Genomic DNA, 20390 nt, shown 5'->3' with positions numbered 1-20390 from the left:
AGACAAACAAACAGGCAACGACATACTCAATGACTTCTAGATATACTCAGGGGCTTACAAACACAAACAATATTGAAATTTGGTTCCTATATGAGCTCACACTGGATAAGACATTTCCTGCTCCGACTACTAATGAAAGTGTTCACAGATAGCTGAACAACACTTCCTTCATCACGAGTATTACACTTGTGACATGTCAGATACAAAAAGACATACTTCATTCACGGGGGGACTTCTACTACTTCACTTCACGGGGGGAAGACTTCAACTACTACTTCACGGGCTCTTTTCAACTAACCTCTGGCATCCTTTTGACACCTACAAAGATAGATTAGTCAAAAAAAAACAAGGGGCAACACAGACAAGGGGGGGGCTTTTTCTTGAATAAGTGGGGGGCCTCTCGACGGTTTCCCTCTTCACTTCTTCATGAATAAGTGGGGGGCCTCTCCACGGTTTCCCTCTTCACTTCTTCATGGGGTGACTTCCTGAACAAGTGGGGGGCCTCTCCACGGTTTCCCTCTTCACTTCTTCACGGGGCCACTTCTCAAGGGGATGACTTCTCAATGGGATGACAAAACTTTCACAGACAATACGGGACTAAGCTCATACACGGACCATACCAACAACATTACACATCTACTCAAATGACCAAATCAATAAATCACAAAAAACGGTTATTCTGTAAAAAACTGTTGATCTATAGGAATACATGCAAAAAATACAACATACTGTTATACTTCATAAGTGGATTCAATATTCAAAATATTTAACGTTACTTTTAATCAAAATTTTCAAAAAAAATTTTACGTTACTTTTTTATTCAACTGTTTGTCTATATATTTCATCAATATTTTCAAAAAAATTCAAATCAATGCTTTCATCATGGGTACAATATCAATACAATACAGTTAGTACGCTACAATAACATACAATTCTGTTCTACGATACTTACAATACAATACAATACCAGTATACATATGGGGTTACAAGTTAAATACACTATGATGTATGAAATGGTACATGCCTATACAATCAACAGCATGACCAAATCAACATCACAACAAAATGTGTACATACTTACACCTCTTTGGAAAAATTATTAACTTCTGCAACAAAAACTACAAAAATGGGCTCTTTCATGGGGACTAACAGACTGAAACAGTTTCGGGGGCACTAACAGACATGAAACAGTTTCTGGGGGCAAGACAAGAGGAATCTGGGCTAAACTACATGGGAAGACTGGGGCGATATTTACTCGGGTCAAACTTCAGGGTGTATGTTACAAATGTAACACTAAGTGGGGGGTGGCTAAAGACATTGGGGACTAGTAGATAGGCTAACTACTAGTTGAACATGTCTACAAGCTAGACTTGTAACAATGGGCATACAAAACATGACACGAGTCAAGCTTCCATGTTATCGGAAACACCTGCACCACAAACTGAGATCGGCTGCCCAAGGGGACGGGCACTGCCTAACAGTTGTAGTACAAATGAGACCGAAAGGAGGCTAAAAGGACATGGTAGTGGGAACATGCAAATGGGGTCTGAGGGAGGCAAAAAAAGATACGGGCTCGACACGTTGGGTGCCAGTTGAAGCATTCAACTGGACAAGACAACTACTGGATACTGAAGGAGGCAGAAAAATGAATCGGCCCCACGTTGGGCGCCATTTGAGGCGTTTTACATGTCTGCTCATATGGGAATAAGGAAAGACTATCTATAGAGATACTGGGGGGTAAGAATGGGGCTAAAGAAGAAGAAGCAGACACATAAAGCCTCGTTGCGGGACGGCAGCTCATTTGTTGTGCGGGAGCTAGGTCGTAGAATCGTTAGGGAGGGTGAAGGGGTGTTAAGATGACTAAACTACCATAACAAATACAAAGGGTACTTACTCTGACTAGAGGATCTTTCTACTATTTAAAAAAAGGACGCCGTTCGAAACAAATCCTCTGGTTCATATATGGGTACTTACTAAGACTTTTTTCTCACTTACGGGGTACCAAATGGGGGGACATTCATCATTGATTCCTCTTTGGGGTTAGACTGGGCAACATCTTTTCTTTTACTGGCTTCTATGCCATATTCTTTCTTCTGTACTAAAACTTACACACAGTTGCATTAGAATTTAGTTAAAATTTTTCCAAAACAAGGTTACAGAAATAAAATGGTAGATACACTTACAAAACGTTTATTCAAAACTTTAAACTCTTACCAGGTTTATTCAAAATTTTACTACAAAAACAATGATTACAAACAAAACAATTACAATTGAACTTGTTGGGCAGTATATGTCAAATAAAATTTGACCTATTTTTTTCAACACAAGATTTGACGTAGCTGTCAAATGTCATAAGTCACTGCCTTTTTTTACCATTATGAAAGCAAATTTCTTTATACAATTATTTACCAGCAATTTATCCACTTGAAATTTAGTAAAATTAAAAAAACGTATCATACCTTAAAAACAAAAAAAACTCTTCGTCACAGTCACAAACTACAGGGGAGGGGTTCATCAACAAACAGGGTCATCGAACTGAGGCAGGGGGCAGGGGGAGGACATGGCTTCTTTCTTCAATTTCAGGGCAATCACTGGAGGGTGGGGTGTGGGGTAGACATTCCATACACAAATCACAAAGGGGGCTTCTGGGAAACTGGAAACAAAACATCACGGGACAGGAACGACATTTCTTCGATGAAATCAGGGCTTGACCATCATACATAACACAGGAAAAAATGGGCAACAATGCCGGTTTGTAGAACTGCGTGTTTGACTCTCAAGAGGCTTCGATTTTCCATTAAATCCAACACTATATGTGGAAAAAAAATCCTCTCAGAGCACTCACTACACATTCAGATCTTCACAGCGACCATTCTACATTTTACCGGCGGGGAACAAAAGGACTACGCCCTAATTCGAGCGAGTACCAGCCGAGGAGATGCTATCACCTTGGGACGTAAAGCTGGACTAATTTGCGCTTCGCTCTGAAGCTACTACAGGGGAAAATTACGACGGAAATACCGAGCGATTTTGATCCTTAGGGATGCTTAGTTGACAAGAACTCAACTTTCAGTTCAACATTTCTTCTAGAAAGTTCTTCTACGCATCAGACATTTCTTACAAATAGTAACACATTGAAATGTTATGCAATACTTCACAGCTGTATACAGGGTCGGCTTGGGATATTCAATTTCACAAAATAAATTTAAAAAAATGGACATTCTTTTTAGGAATTGGGATATTAAATTAATGTTGGAGTTTTTTCAAACGTTACAAGTTACCTAATCGAAACATTGTGCATAAGAATAGGGCTTTTCATTCACAGTCATGTGTTTCGAGTTTCTGTCATGTGTCATATAATCCGTGTATATTAATAGTATACTCAGATTATAAAACATACAACAAATGACAGAAGCTCGAAACAAATGACAATCGATGAAAAGCCCTATACGTAATACCTATACATTTATGAGAATATGTAATTGTTTATCCATCCATGCCAGAACCATCAATCATCTTCACAAAACACAAACATCAAGTTCGGTTATAAATGGAACGAAAACGATACCAAATTGTTATTAGATTTATATGTATATGAAATATAAATAATGCAAACTTGCTACTTTAGAAATCAAAAATACCGAAGTACTGAGGCTAAAAATATCCCAATATTTAAATGATAATTAAACAGAACAAAAAAATTCCATGTAAATAAACACCAAATACACCTGTCAAATTAGAATTGTGTGAATTATTATAATGAACGATTGACCAAGAATGAGAAATACTAAAAGAAGAATAAGTCAAATTGATGCAAAAATAATCTAATAATTGAAAAAAAAGTTAATAATTTAATAATAATAAAATGTTAACAATAAATAAACAATAAAAAATAAATGTAAACAATAAAAGTGCGGCTGAAAGCACTTAATACTGCATAATGCGCAGGTCAGTCCAAACGGTAATAGCTTTTGACCAGGTACTGAAATGACGATCCAGAAACCGTACGTCGGACGATCCCAAGTTGAGTTGGAACGACAAATGGACGCCGGACGGTACAATGAACGGTCCATTTTCAGTTGGAACGCATTTTATCTATTGCGCAGAAGCGTTACCGTACATTGTACGATTCTCGACGAGTTGGAACAAACCTAATATTGAAATTGTCTAGAAATTACACTCTATGACATTTTTGCACTAAGTTTACTTTGTTTATAAAGTAAGAATTGACATAAATATTTTTACTATTCTAATTCTTAAACCTCTATATAAACTTAATGTTGTTCTGAAGCTATTTCCTTGTGGGATTTTTACAGTCAACTATTTTTAATGAAAAATAAGCCACAATTTTACCAAAAAATGATTTTATTAACATTTCGAAGCCCAAATCGGGTTTCGTTGTCAAAATACAAAATACTACTAAAATAAACAAAAATGTTGTTGCTAGGTATAAAAAGAATGTGAGTGTACTTTGTACGCACGTAAGAAGTTACACTTCTATTATTATGATTTCAACGAAATTAATATAATTAACAGGTTATTTGTATTTTATTTAAATATTAAACTAACTTTCTTTACCTACACCTACCACTTTTAAATTTTTTTTATTAAAACGATACCAAAAATATAAAAACAAATATGAATCTCCCGGGATTTGAACCCGAGACCTCTTGATTTCCGGTCACACGCTCTACCACTGCGCTATCTCCCTTTTGTTTTGACAGGTTACAAGATTTCTCATACATACTGACAAATTTAATACAAAAATACTTTAAATAATATACTTACTATTATTATAAAATATCTTATTCCCGAGGAAGACAAATCCAATGACACAAAAATTATAATAAATAATACATTTACTAAAAACACTAATATATTCTTTTCACGCCTTTTCTTGCACTGATATATTTATACATAACTTGAAAGATTCAGCAACTAAACGCCATACTGTCTGTGTGCGCATGCGCGCAGAATTAGGAAATTTTACTCACAATCGCGCCTAAAGAAGTATAACTTCAAAAAATTCTTTTAAAAATGTATATAATCTGACTCATTTATATTGGCAATTCAGACGTATATTATACATTTTAAAGTAGAAGGCTTTAAAATGATATCGCCAATATTTTATGCGTTGCGTTCCTGGGACGACTTTACTAAAAGATAGTTCATTCGATTACATGAAATCAATCCCAACTCAAGAATATCCGTCACAAAAAAATCATAGCATGTGATCTGTCTTTAAAAAGACAACCAAATGCAACGATGACAGTAAAATTCTGGCGTTAGAGATTTCATAGTAAATCACGAGGGAAAACCAGGAAAAAACCTCGTGATACTATCCCGACATCGTAAGTATTTGGTCTTACATTTAATTTACTTTCAAAAAACTAATACCAAATTCGGACTTTAATATGTTTAAATTATAAATAATATTAATAATACATAGATATACAATAAGTAATACTAAAATATAAAATTTGTACTAACTCGATATGTTATTGACTTACTAATCGTGGTATTTTCTTTCTATTGACTTCCTCTTTCAGTATGGGTAACCACATGACCTGATTCTTTCAGGACTATACTTCAAGTATAGCATACAATTGGTTTCATTTAGCATAATAAGGGCCGGTTGTTCGAACGCTAATCAACAATGATCATTATCAAATAATTAATTACTGTCAATGTCAATTGTTAAAACATAATTAATTACAATTCTGAGACTATAATCAATTAATATAACAATAATTATTAACATAATTAATAATAAATCTCATAATTGTAATTAATTATCTTTTCAGCAACCCAAACAAAGTTGACATTGACAGTTTTGGTGACAGTAATTAAATATTTAATAATGATCATTGTTGATTAGCGTTCGAACAACCGGCCCTTAGAGTCGCTTCTTTGATTTTTCAATTTTTACTACCTGATTCTTTCAGGACTATACTTCAAGTAGTTGAATCAGATAGTAAAAAGAGAAAAATCAAAGAAGCGGCTCTAATTATGCTAAATGAATCCAATTGTGTCGCAAATTCCTCTGTAGAATGCAGTAGGATGTGGTTACCCATACTGAAAGAGGAAGGCAATAGAAAGAAAATACCACGATTAATAAGTCAGTAACATATCGAGTTAGTACAAATTTTATATTTTAGTATTACTTATTGTATATTTATGTATTATTAATATTATTTATAATTTAAACATATTAAAGTCAGAATTTGGTATTAGTTTTCTGAAAGTAAATTAAATGTAAGACCAAATACTTACGATGTCGGGATAGTATCACGAGGTTTTTTCTTGGTTTTCCCTCGTGATTTACTATGAAATCTCTAACGCGAGAATTTTACTGTCATCGTTGCATTTGGTTGTCTTTTTAAAGACAGATCACATGCTATGATTTTTTTGTGACGGATATTCTTGAGTTGGGATTGATTTCATGTAATCGAATGAACTATCTTTTAGTAAAGTCGTCCCAGGAACGCAACTCATAAATATTGGCGATATCATTTTAAAGTCTTCTACTTTAAAATGTATAATATACGTCTGAATTGCCAATATAAATGAGTCAGATTATATAAATTATTAGAAGAATTTTTTTACCTAGCAACAACATTTTTGTTTACTTTAGTAGTATTTTGTATTTTGACAACGAAACCCGATTTGGGCTTCGAAACGTTAATAAAATCATTTTTTGCTAAAATTGTGGCTTATTTCCCATTAAAAATAGTTGATCTATATAAACTTGTATTTTAAACTAATATATGGCTTTTTAACTCTACCAATTTTTTATTTTACAGTTTCCACCTCAATATGCTGCTATTTCAGAACAACATCAACCAGCGGAATTGATGCCTATGTTTTCCACCATTGAATACACAATAACTAGAGCTCAATGTTTACCACCAATATTTTTGTATGTTGTTGACACCTGCATGGATGATGAAGAACTGGGTTCCCTGAAAGACTCATTGCAAATGTCCCTTAGTTTGTTGCCACCTAATGCGTTAATAGGACTAATAACATTTGGGAAAATGGTTCAAGTTCATGAACTTGGTAAGTAGTAATGCACCAATTAGATTTTTACAATCAAGACGGTCAATGGCGACAGCTGCCATCGATCGTCCAAGATGTGAGGTAGCTGTGTCATAACGTGTCCAACTCATGTGAGGGGTCAGATGGTGCCTAGTGCTAAATCTAGGAATAATTAGAACATCCATGTTATTTAAAACAATTTAACAGGTTGAACCTTATTCTTCATATACCATTGTCGCAAATGGGCCTCAATATCCTTCTTGATATCTTCTTTCAAAGGTATTAATAAGGTCTATAAGCAAATAAGCATACTCATTTGAAATTACTGTGTGTATTTTAAACAATATACTTTTGAAAATTGATTATGTACATGACATTTAATTTCTTTTTAAGGCACTGAAGGTTGTAGTAAGTCATATGTGTTCAGAGGTACAAAAGATCTTAGTGCTAAACAGGTTCAAGAAATGCTGGGAATAGGCAAAGTGGCTTTAGGTCAGCAAGCCCCTCAACAGCCAGGGCAGCCTCTAAGACCTGGGCAAATGCAACCTACTGTTGTTGCACCAGGAAGCAGGTAAATTTTTGTTTTCAAATATTAAAAACTAGAATGAAAATCGACTCAAAATCGTACTTTCATTTTTACACTATGGCGGAACTGTAATAATTTAAAAAGGTGAAGACCAAGTTTTAGTTCATAAATGAAAGCAGCAAGCTTATTTAACTAGTAGGGCCACTAGATAATTTTCAATTAATAATTTTTATTTGTAATAGCTAACAAAATTATTTGAACCTTAGAATAAGAGGAAAAACCTATGACATAAATGCTTGCTCGAAGTCTATATTCTACTGAATTTCCTTTCGATTTCTACTTCCCTCATCCATTAACACTTTGTGTTAGAAGGAGTTTGTGGTGAGTTGAAACATTTTGAAACTAAAATATCCTCGTATATTAACTATTAACACAGCAAAATTTTAAAGTTGTTTTTCTCCCAAACAAGATTTGTTTTCTGTTTACTTCAAATTTTGATCATGTATTTAAAACCATATTCCGTTTCCAAAGTTTTATATTTTATTTCAAACAAATAATTGGACTTAGTAAGTTCTAGGTTTTCACCCAAAGTGACCGAAAGTAGAACCGGAATTCGATATTTCAAGTCTTTGTGTAACTTTGCATCGATTCATATACGATTTCACTAATTTTGAGTGATTTTTACTAAACTTTCGGCCATAATTGTTTAAATGGAAATAACTTCAAGACCGGAACTAAAGATTCAAGCTCGAATTAATACGCTTCCATTGATACGCCACGTGTATTATTTCTGCGACTATAATATGGCACTTCCGGTTAGAGTTTTTAAACGAAAATGATATAAAAACCAAAAGTATACATTTGTTCTCATCTTGCTAAGGCAAGTCGAATAATATATCGCTTATACTATTTTTGTGACCTTAAAACAGTACTTCCGGTTGCAACTCTAAAACCCGAGGTTAAATTTCTCACTTTTAGTACCATCCTTGGGTTTTTAATATCAAATATTCAATTGTCATATCTGGTATTAAACAATATATCGATGCCTCAGAAGCCAATTGGTGTAAGTCAATAAGTGTTTAAAATGAGATACAAAGATGTTTCTGAATGTAGTTGCAGAAATGTAAGTAATAGGGAACTTGCACATTTTTTTTATTACATAATAATGTTCAGTTTTGTATAAAAATGAGATTTCCAAAATTTCACGCTTCAAAAACTCATAATAACTTAGAAGTACAAATTTAAAGTCTTCTTTATCTTAAAATAGTTCAAACGACCCGTGACATCACAGAGTTTAACTATGTGGTTCCGTTTATGGTTATATTTACGTATATTCTTCTTCTTCTTCTTTAGTTTATTGGCCTCCACCTAGTTGGGTATTTGCCCAGCTCGTCATCGGGAATAAAGGAAAAATATTTATATTCTAATGGCATTTATCGTATGTCGTTGTAATAATATATACCATTTTGTTGAGATTGGAGTTTGATACAGTTTTTGAAGGAAAGGAAAGAAGGTTTACTATTGAAAATAAAACCATTTTGTAAAAGTACAAATTTTCTATGAATAGTTCAAACGATCAAAAACACTTTTAACGTCACATAACTGTATTATTTACTGACGTTTATAATGTCTAATTTAAAATTATATATACAATTGGTGTAGAATGTAAACATACAACCCCGTGACGTCACGACGCGTTTTGGGGTGGCTGGTATAAGTTGAATTTTTAGTCCTGTTTAGGGGCCAAACGAAAGACAAACAAAACTTTTTTATCGTTGATACAGGTTCTAAATTATGTTCTGTTGTGATTTACCTATACCATTTTTTTCGAATTTAAAATTTTATGCAAGTTCCCTATTATTAAAAACAAATATACAGATATTATCATAATATGGGTAACATATTCATAAATACAAACAAGGAAATAATATTATATACAGTGTGTCTGCGTAACTTGGAACCATATGGGAAACTTTTTTAATATCAATTTTACGAAAAAAAGTTATTCTTCATAAAGTGCTCTACATAGTCTAAAACCTAAGATGCAATCATCAGATATCAAATTTTATCAATAATAATAATAATTATTATTATTATACAATAATATCGAGCCAAAGCAGAGCTTATATGGCTCAAATTACAAAAATAATTGTAGGTCTTAAACTAAATAATATAACATAAAACAAATTCTTACAAAATAAAAATTAAATTAAAGTAAATATTCAAAAGAATTGGTTTTCATAAAAGTTGTTACAACAATAGCAAATTAAAAAAGATACAAAAATTAGAAAGTAAGTATACCTAAAAATTACAAATTTTTTTCTCATAAAAAAACATAAAATATATCCTTATATTTTACAACAACTATTTTAACAAAAATTGCTAACATTACACATACAATGTCCAGTTAGTTCTCATCAAACCTGTTTTTGAAACTATTTAAGCTAATAGCCCCTACGATGTCATCACTTAAACTGTTCCATTTATCAAAAACACGATTTACCAAAAAGTTTTGCCTTACAGTAGTTTTAAAAGGTTCCTTTTTCAATTTATAGTGATGACCTCGTAGTCTAGCATCTTCGCTGATATTAAAAAAATTCGATGTTCCCCAAAATTCTCCCCCAAGAATTCTGTAAGTAGATATTAAATCACCTCTCTCTCTTCTATGAGTCAATGGAGACAACTTAAGCTTTCTTAATCGAGTTTCATAGCTTAATCTTGCATAATTAAAAGGTAGCTTAGTAGCTCTTCGTTGTACTCCTTCTAATAAATTAATATCTCTTTGTAAATGAGGTGACCAAACAGATACCGCAAATTCCAGGTGAGGTCTGACATAACTTTTATAGAGTTTCAAAAACAAGTCTGGAGACATTCTAGGAAAAGCTTTTGATATGAGGTATAAAGCAGAGTTAGCTTTACCGACTACTTTTGCTGTTTGAGTAGACCAACTTAACGTTTGGTTGACCGTAACGCCCAAATCATTAACTTCCTGTACCGATTTCAGAGGAACTCCATCCAAAAAATATGTTATATGTGGATTATTATATCCACATTGAACAACACAACACTTACGCGAATTTAATGGAATAGCCCATTTCATGCTCCATTCTGATAGCTGATTAAGGTCACTCTGAAGAGTATTAACAATATCGGGACAGTAATATAACTTTAAATCGTCGGCATATGAAACTGATTTTGACTGCCATCCGCACGTTAAATCAGATACGTACAACAAAAACAGAATAGGCCCTAATATTGATCCCTGAGGGACACCACTGGCTACCGCACGTGGAACACTGCAGTCATTTTCCACTTTGACCGAAAAAGTTCTTTCAGAGAGGAAGTTTTCTAACCACAATAGCAACTCACCACGCACGTCGTAATGTTCTAGCTTCAGCATTAATTTTTGTATGGGTACCTTATCAAATGCACGGGAAAAATCTATATAAATAATGTCAATCGGTTCATATCGGTCCAAAGATAAAGTCCATTCATTAAGAGAGTGAAGAAGGTTGCTAGTTACAGAACGGTTCGGCAGAAATCCGTGTTGAGAGACTGGAATAACATTATGCTCTAACCAAAAGGATATTAATTTATTAGCTATTAATTTTTCCATTATTTTAACTGATGTTGGTGGAACTGTTACTGGGCGATAATTAGACGAAAGGAGTTTATTTCCACTTTTATATATCGGTGTTACTATACCAGATTTCCATGAAGCTGGTATTGAATTTGTTTGCAAAGATTTGGCCAATAAAGCTGCCATTGGAGCCGCTAAACTATCTGCACAATTATGATATAACAATGGTGAAATATTTTCCGATCCAGGAGACGCAGTAGTCTTTAAATAACATAATACCTCTCTAACCAATTCAGTAGAGATGTCAATTGTTGATAAACTCTCCATTATTCTATCAGTAGTGGGCAAACCTGAAAACGCAGCATCCGTGTCAACTGTAAAAGCAGTGGAAAAAGTCTCAGCAAATAACTCACAAACCTCTTCTTTTAAACATATTTTGCTATTAGATTTTTCTTTTCTAATAACGGAATACCAGTTTTTGTACAGAATTTTGATCTAACGTATTTGTAAAAAGATTTGGGACCTCTGGAGCCAACTCTGTTTTCATAATTACTTCTCGATAATCTCAACTCCTTTGTCAATCTATTGGAAAATTGTCTATGTGTAAGTATGTTTTCTTCCGATGGATTTTTTCTTACCCTTTTCCATAAAATATTTTTTTCTTTAGTCATTGGGATCAGTCGGTTATCGATCCAAGGGCTTCTGGGATTAGTCCTAATAGTGTACTTTGAAGAACATTTATCAATACCTTTATATATAATTTCTTTATATTTATTCCAAGAATCATTACATGAACAATTATCTAAATCCGGCCAAATTACTTCTCTAAAATAGTGATTTAATTTAACATAATCTATTTTACTAAACTCTTTAACTATTTTTTCATTCATTGCTCCAGTAATGTCCAATTGAGCTTGTGTCTGAAGAACTACATGGTCCGAAATACCTATTGGTGAAAGATAATGAATTTCACTGATAAGTTCTTCCTCATTAGTGATTATCAAATCTAAAATCGAAGGTGTATTACCTTGACGATATCTAGTAGGTTCTTTTACCAATTGGTTTAGATTGGTTTGAAAAAATAAATTGTAAAATGGAACACTCGGATTATCTCCAATAAGCGGAGTTTGAACTGGCCATTTTAAATCCTTAAAATTGAAATCTCCACAAATGATTAAATTTTCTTTTTCTCTACTATAAAAATTCACACATTGATTTGGTAAGAGTAAAAGAAATGTTTGGTTTATAGATAACAAGGAGGTGCAAAACAACTTTATTAGGAAAGATAATTTTAAACATAAGAGATTCTATACCTTCCAGATTATGACTTACAGTACTTATCTTAGATTTTTTAAAGAAGGTCTCCTGAAAGTAGACACGAACTCCGCCACCTACACGATCAATGCGATCTTTACGATAAATTGAATAGCCATTAAGTTTTACAAAAGAATTAGGTATTCTGGGACTTAACCAGGATTCTGTTACAGCAAAAATATGAATATCGGGATTAGAAGATGAAAATGACAAAACATCAGCGAACTTAGCATGTAAAGAAGCAATATTAGTATAAAAAATATTTATTGTTGTCAACTTTATTCGTTTTTTGCGGTGGGTTGTTGGTTAGTACTAACAATGGTTGGAATCTTATTAATATACCTTATCGTTAGATCCTTATCTAGTATTTTTCGTTTTTCCAGTTCCTCTCGCACTTTATGTAAATAGTTAATCGATGCAAATCTGTCTGACAACTTAGAAATTAGATCAGTCAATTTATTGAACTTATCTTCGAATGTACAGCAACCGTTACAGACGATTGTTAGTGACTTTGATTTTGCCCTAGTTATTCTTATAACCTCTTCCTGTGCAATATCTAGACATTGAATATGAATCGGTAAATTGCACAACATACAATTAAGCGTATTCTTATTGTCAACAATCGACAACTTACAATTTGGACATTTGTTCATCTTTATTGGGATTCTGAAACTTGACTGGCCTAATATGTGATTACTGGTAATGACTTCTAAAATTCCGGTTCTATAAGGTACAGGTACAAGTACGACTATAGCAGATAATTATTGTTTTTATAATAATATCACTTCATACTTATATGTACAGTCGTAAATAATTGAAGAAACCACAATAAATATACTTGGGATGAACTCACCCTTTTACTGTAATATGCGTTTCTTGTCACTTATTACTTTTGATTACTCCAATATTAATTTTAATTGAAAAAAAACCACTCTTTTTACGAGAATTATACACAGCGATATAAATACGTTCAATCGCTTTAACGACCTTTTAACGAAATAATATACGAGGTATGTCGAAAAATATGACTTTCGCTCAAGAGTAAAGTGCCTTTATATTTCACAATATTAAAAATTGTTATTAAGAAAAGTTTGTAATTAAAAATTACGTTATAATGTGCATTTACACTCTTTAATCGAAAAAAAAAAAAATTCCTCAAATTACGGATACCCAATATCATTTTTATTTTAAGTTATTATTAATTTTGCGAAAAAAGTTATTCTTTATTAAAATGTCTGAATAGTCAAAAAACTAAGGTGCAATCAGGATATCAATTTTTTTTCAATTTTATACGAGGTATGTCAAAAAATATGAATTTCGCTCAAGAGTAAAATACCTTTATAGTTCACAATATTTCAACTAGAAGGATGCAATTGCATGTTAAAACATAGTTTTTAATTCTGAACTACTTTTTATAATAACAAATTCCAATATTGTGAAAAATAAAGGTACTTTACTCTACAGCGAAATTCATATTTTTTGACATACCTCGTATAAAATTGACATTTAATATCTTATAATTTTATCTTAGTTGTCAGACTATGCAAAACGTTTTATAAAGAATAATTTTTTTCGTAAAATTATTAACGGAGCTATCATAAATAACAAGCTGAAAATGCGAGCTTTATCATAACGAAAACTTTGTTTATTTACGTATTTAAATTCATAATATGGAAAATTTCTGTTATGAAAAGTTGTTTAGTATTAAATTCTATGTTTTAATATGCAATTATATCCTAATTTAAATATTGTGAACTATAAAGGTACTCTACTCTCGAGCGAAATTCATATTTTTTGACATACCTCGAATAAAATTGATAAAATTTGATATATGATGATTGCATCTTAGATTTTAGACCATGCAGATCTTTTTATGAAGAATAACTTTTCTTCGTAAAATTAATAATAAAATAGTTATAAATCAAAATGAAATTGGTATTCGTAATTTGAGAAAAAATTTCAAATATTTTTTTTATCTTTAGAAGGATGTACAAGTAATTGCATATTAGAACATAGTTTTTAACTCTAAACAACTTTTTATAACATTTTTCAATACAGGGTGTAACAAAAATACATGTCATAAATTAAATCACATATTCTGGGACCAAAAATAGTTCGATTGAACCTAACTTACCTTAGTACAAATATGCACACAAAAAAAGTTACAGCCCTTTGAAGTTACAAAATGAAAATCGATTTTTTCCGATATATCGAAAACTATTAGCGATTTTTAAATGAAAATGGATATGTGGCATTTTTTTGGCATGATCATCCTAAAAAGAAATTATATTGATTTGTACAGCCCATAAAAAATTTATGGGGGTTTTGTTCCCTTAAACCCCCCAAACTTTTATGGGCGTCCCAATTAAATTTTTGTAGTACCATTAATTAAACATAATGTTTTTAAAACTTTTTTGCCTCTTAGTACTTTTTCGATAAACCAGTTTTAATCGAGATGCGGCTTCTTTTTTAATATGTTTACATAAAAATTTTATGGGGGTTTTGTGCCTTTAAACCCTCCAAATGTTTGCGTACGTTCCAATTAAACTATTATTGCCGTACCATTAGTTAAACACAGTGTTTTTAAAACTTTTTTGCCTCTTAGTATTTTTCCGATAAGGCACCTTTTATCGAAATGTGGCTTGTTTTTTAATATGGTTCAAAGTATACCTCAAACTGTAATTTATAAATAAATTTTCATATTATTACAGTCTCTAAAATCGTACTTAACAGTACACAAATATGTGGTGGAGACGACAAAATATTCAAAATATCTCACAAAAAACTAACTTTTCGAAAAAGTACTAAGAGGCAAAAAAGTTTTAAAAACATTGTGCTTAACTAATTGTGTCACAATGATAATTTAATTGGAACGTACACAAAAGTTTGGGGGGGGGGGTTTAAGGGAACAAAACCCCCATAAAATTTTTATGGGGTATACAAATTTCACTATAATTTTTTTTTCAGATGTTCCTATCATAAGAGTGTCACATGTCCGTTTTCAAAAAGAAACCTCAAACAGTGTTCGATCTATTGAAAAAAATCGATTTTTATTTTGTAACTTCAAAGGGCTGTAACTTTTTTTAGGTTTACATTTGTACTAAGGTAAGTTAGGTTCAATCGAACTATTTTTGGTCCCAGAATATGTGATTTAATTTATGACCTGTATTTTTGTTACACCCTGTATTGTGAAAAATAAACACACTTTAATCTTGATCGAACTTCATATTTTTTGACATACCTCGTATACTATAGATTTAATATCTAATAAATATAAATAAATACAAAATAAACAGTTTTTCTTGAAAATAGGGAAGTGTAATTTTAACATTACATTAACATAAATAAATAAAATTTGTTTATCTGACATTTCAATTTTATGTTGACGTTTAGTTGCGTCAAACGAAAACAAAGTAGAGTTGACGTTTCTATGTCGGAAGAAAATGACAATTTAAAGGAGGCTTGTGACGTCACAATGACGACTTTGAGGTCGGATATCTCGAAGATGGTTAGATATAGCGAAATGCCGTTTTCAGATTTGGATTCAGAAGACAAAACTACATCGGAATCCATCGCTAGGTGGCCTCTAGATATTTCAGGAGCGGCAACGCAATAACACACACACTTTTGCGAATTTATAAACGAAAAGTTTTGGTTGAAAATGATGTTGGGTGTCCGTGATTTGAGGAAAATTTTTAATTTTTTTTATAGAAGAGTGTAAATGCAGATTATAACATAATTTTCAATTACAAACAACTTTTCTGAATGACAATTTTCGATATTGTGAAATATAAAGGCACGTTACTCTTGACCGAAATTCATATTTTTTGACATACCTCGTATACTGTTGATAAAATTTGATATCTGATGATTGCGTCTTAGATTTCAGAGTATGCAGAGCTCTTTGTAAAGAATAACTTTTTTTTCGTAAAATTGACATTAAGAAAGTTTCCCATATGGTTCCAAGTTACGCAGACACCTTGTATAATAATGTGTGTTAAACTTCAATAAGTCATTTTTAGGGAGAGTTGACTTACACCGTTTGACTTCCGAGGCATCCATATATCACCCTGTATATCATAGTAAAGCAATTTGTTATTATATTAAAACATGTATGACCTGCTAATTTAGTTAACTATTACAAATCATAAACAATAAGTTTGGATAATTGCACATTAATTTTTATGACAATATAATTTCTTTGTTATCTTAATATTTTGTAATAAATAATACGGGTGGGTCCTGACCCAGAAAATACATATTGCCACAAAGAGAGAACATTCATTTAGATTCATTCATTCGAGTCATTTCAAACAGACAACATGTAGTCTCACGATTATCAGTTTATCATTCATCCATGTAAGGCACTAAGAACACGTAGATTAGTAATTTGTAGAGCTCCCGTGTTTTTAATTGTCGTTCATAAATAAAGTTCTTTCATCTTTAATTTAGTGTTTCACTATCGGCGATAGAAGTTTGAGCTGAGCCGATTTTATTAATTGGGTGATAAGCTTTCATTCGACACTTCATTTGTAATTCTACCTGGTATAATGAAGGAGGAGTTGTGTTTACGGAGAGATGGCCGTGGATAATTCAATGTTTTCTCATTTTTTCAAAATTGGGTGAAAACAATAAAACTATACGTATATTTGGTTTCAAATAAAGTTTTATACATTGTTTATTCCTTTTTTACTTGGTGTACCTACTTCAAGAAACACTATCATATTCACATTGCTGACGTGTCATGATATTGAAACAAGATATAAGCAGACAAGCCAATATTTAACCAATCTTATTTTTTTAGGTTTCTACAACCTGTATCCAAATGCGATATGAATCTAACAGACCTAATAGGAGAACAACAGAAAGATCCTTGGCCTGTTCATCAGGGTAAAAGGTATTTAAGATCTACAGGTGTAGCTTTATCGATTGCCATTGGTTTGTTAGAATGTACATATTCCAATACTGGCGCCCGAGTTATGCTATTTGTTGGAGGACCTTGCTCACAAGGACCTGGTCAGGTAGTTAATGATGATTTAAAACAGCCTATTAGGTAAATATACTTCTAAACTTAGTTGATACATATTAATGTGTGTAGTCTTTCACGAATACATTTTTAGTGTTTATAGGCTATAGTCTGGAATTAAAAGATGTAAAGACAGTTTTACATTTTGCTGTTTTCATGCTAGGCAAGAGCCATGCAAGACAGATCGCACTACTGCGCATGCCCACGCGGTATTTCCATGCAATTCCTATGCTAGACGAAAAATTAAAACATGTTCTATTTTTCATGCTATTTTGATGCAAGTCCTGTCAAAATTCATGTTGCCAATATGACAAAATTTATAGTTGAGAAAAAAACTTAACCTTATTGTGTAAGTTTAAATGGTATTTATTGGATGTAATAATTTGTAATTTATATTTGAATATATTTAATTATGGACTGAAATTTACAAGTGAAATATCTAAAGTTAATATTTTGATATATTTCTTCTATTGGCAACAATGAAAGTGGTATCTATAATTGCACAGAAATAGCTCTGATGTAACAAGGGCAGGCTAGGCAAGAGATATGCCATGCAAGACGGACTTGCATAGCATGAGACTTGCATAGCCTTGATGTAAAGCTGCTTTTAAGAATACATGCAAGAATTATTCGAAGAGAGAGGAAGAAGACCGACTGAAATAGACAATCTCTCCGGCCCAGAAATGACAATCGAAGAAGTAACCATAGCCATTAAGCTAATTAAAGATGGGAAATCACCAGGACATGATGCATGGTGAAATTTTAAAGCTATTAGAGGCACACCAAATCACAGCTCTTACAAAGCTATTTAACAACATATATGAGACTATGAGACTAATCACTTACCAAATGACTGGCTACTGTCAGTATTCATTCCACTTCACAAAAAAGCCAACGCTAGGAAATTAGAAGAACATCTACAGTCGGAAAAATGAAAGAATAAACTTAGGGCCGGTTGTTCGAACGCTAATCAACAATGATCACTATCAAATATTTAATTACTGTCACAACTGTCAACGTCAACTTTGGTTGGGCTGCTGAAAACATAATTGATTTTAATTATGAGATCAGTTAATCAATTAACATAACAATTATTCACATAATTGATTAACTATTTTCATAATTGTAATCAATAATTATGTTTTCAGCAACCCAATCAAAGTTGACATTGACAGTTGTGACAGTAATTAACTATTTGATAATGATCATTTTTGATTAGCGTTCGAACAACCGGCCCTAAGTCTAAACTAAGTTAATACTGTAAAAAACGGATGTGACTACTACCCCACCGTACGATTTTTCGCTACGTAAATGTGTCAAAAAAATTTTGTGATGTTATTCTTTTTCTGATAATACCTATATATTTATTGGTAATAAAAAAAATGTTACTTTTACTACCGTAATTAATTATTTGATATAGATTAATAATACAAAAATAATGAGTAAGCAAATATATTATTATGAATTTCTCCATGTTAAAGTTGCCGGACGTGAATAGTAACAGGAATTTAAAAAATGTCGTTTATGTCAGCTGCATTAAGTGACTTAAATGAAAGTAAACTTAATGAATTCAGATCATTTGATATCCAGATCATTTTTCGTACATTATCTGCAAATAAATGTATTTTTACGAATGTTATCTGTCATAATAATTTCAAAATAATTTTAAAATGTAGATTTTATCAACTTACAAACCACTAATTAATTTTTTTTTTCAAATCTCTTACCATTTCGCTGTAATCTTCCGTCGCGTTAGTGGTGACTCACCCTGTATATAGTTGTACAAAATGCTTTATATTTTAGATCACATCATGATATTCAGAAAGATAATGCAAAATATATGAAGAAAGGTATTAAACATTATGATGCGTTAGCAATGAGAGCCGCAACTAATGGTCACTCTGTTGATATTTATTCTTGTGCTTTGGATCAGACAGGTCTGATGGAAATGAAGCAATGCTGTAATTCTACTGGGGGACACATGGTAATGGGGGATTCATTTAATTCTTCCTTGTTTAAGCAAACTTTCCAACGTGTGTTTACCAGAGATCAAAAAAGTGATCTGAAAATGGCATTTAACGGTACTTTGGAAGTGAAGTGTTCCCGAGAATTAAAAGGTAATTATAACGGTCTTGTGAATTTTTAGATTTGTGGTTTTTGATTGTGTAATAATAATATTTATTTAAAATTTAGAAAACAATGTTTTTTATATCGAAAACAAATTATACTCAAATTTAAAACACAAACTAAAGGATCCCGGCACTTTCTTTATGTAAAAGTGGTTTTAGAGTTAAATTTGGTGAAATTTTGCAGAAACTCAGAAATCAATTGTTTCTGAGATATAGATGTCCAAAATGCCGGTTTTTATTGCATTTGAATAATACATATTTGTATAATATATTGGGTGTTAGTGAATAACTACAAAAATTTCTGCATGAAAAATAATGACAGTTTGCTATCTAAACGTATGTCTGCAAATGCTTTGTTTTACAAAATAAGGGGTGTTGAATTTTTTCTTACAAACTGAGGATTTATTTATTGCTCTGAAAACAGTTGAAATATACGAATGAAATTTGACACGTTTTAAAAGGAAGTTATTTAACAATAAAAAACTGAAAACGTTTGTTTTCTATACTTCCACAAAATTTATTATCTCTAAGTGACTACAGCTGTTTCGGCGGAGTGCCTTTCTCAAGTAATATAGTTTACAATGTGTTTGCCTTTTTAATCTTCAACTGAAGAGGTTGAGGAGTGGGGAGCTGTTTGTCTCGAGTTGGTCATTCAGAATTATATCTGTATTTTTCAGTTTATTAATTTCCATAGATTCTAAAAAAGATAGCTTAAGGCCTTTATTTTGAATATGTAGAATTTTAAACTCTTCATTGAAAGAATGATTATGATCTAGA

General features: G+C 32.0%; 1 protein-coding gene across 2 annotated transcripts in view; it reads left to right on the top strand.

Moving 5' to 3' along the window:
- Positions 1-20390, top strand: part of LOC126880427 (protein transport protein Sec23A) — a 51895-nt gene that overhangs the window by 9427 nt on the left and 22078 nt on the right. For both annotated transcript variants that reach the window (XM_050644272.1, XM_050644273.1), the window contains exons 3-6: positions 6804-7059; positions 7432-7609; positions 17263-17511; positions 19288-19601. In XM_050644272.1, coding sequence (XP_050500229.1) covers positions 6804-7059; positions 7432-7609; positions 17263-17511; positions 19288-19601 — 997 coding nt within the window. The remainder of the gene's footprint in view (positions 1-6803; positions 7060-7431; positions 7610-17262; positions 17512-19287; positions 19602-20390) is intronic.

This window comes from Diabrotica virgifera, chromosome 2, assembly GCF_917563875.1.
Source record: "Diabrotica virgifera virgifera chromosome 2, PGI_DIABVI_V3a".
Classification (NCBI taxonomy): Eukaryota; Metazoa; Arthropoda; class Insecta; order Coleoptera; family Chrysomelidae; genus Diabrotica; species Diabrotica virgifera.
Note: the sequence above shows the minus strand (reverse complement) of the source record. Positions and strands in the feature narration are given on the sequence as shown.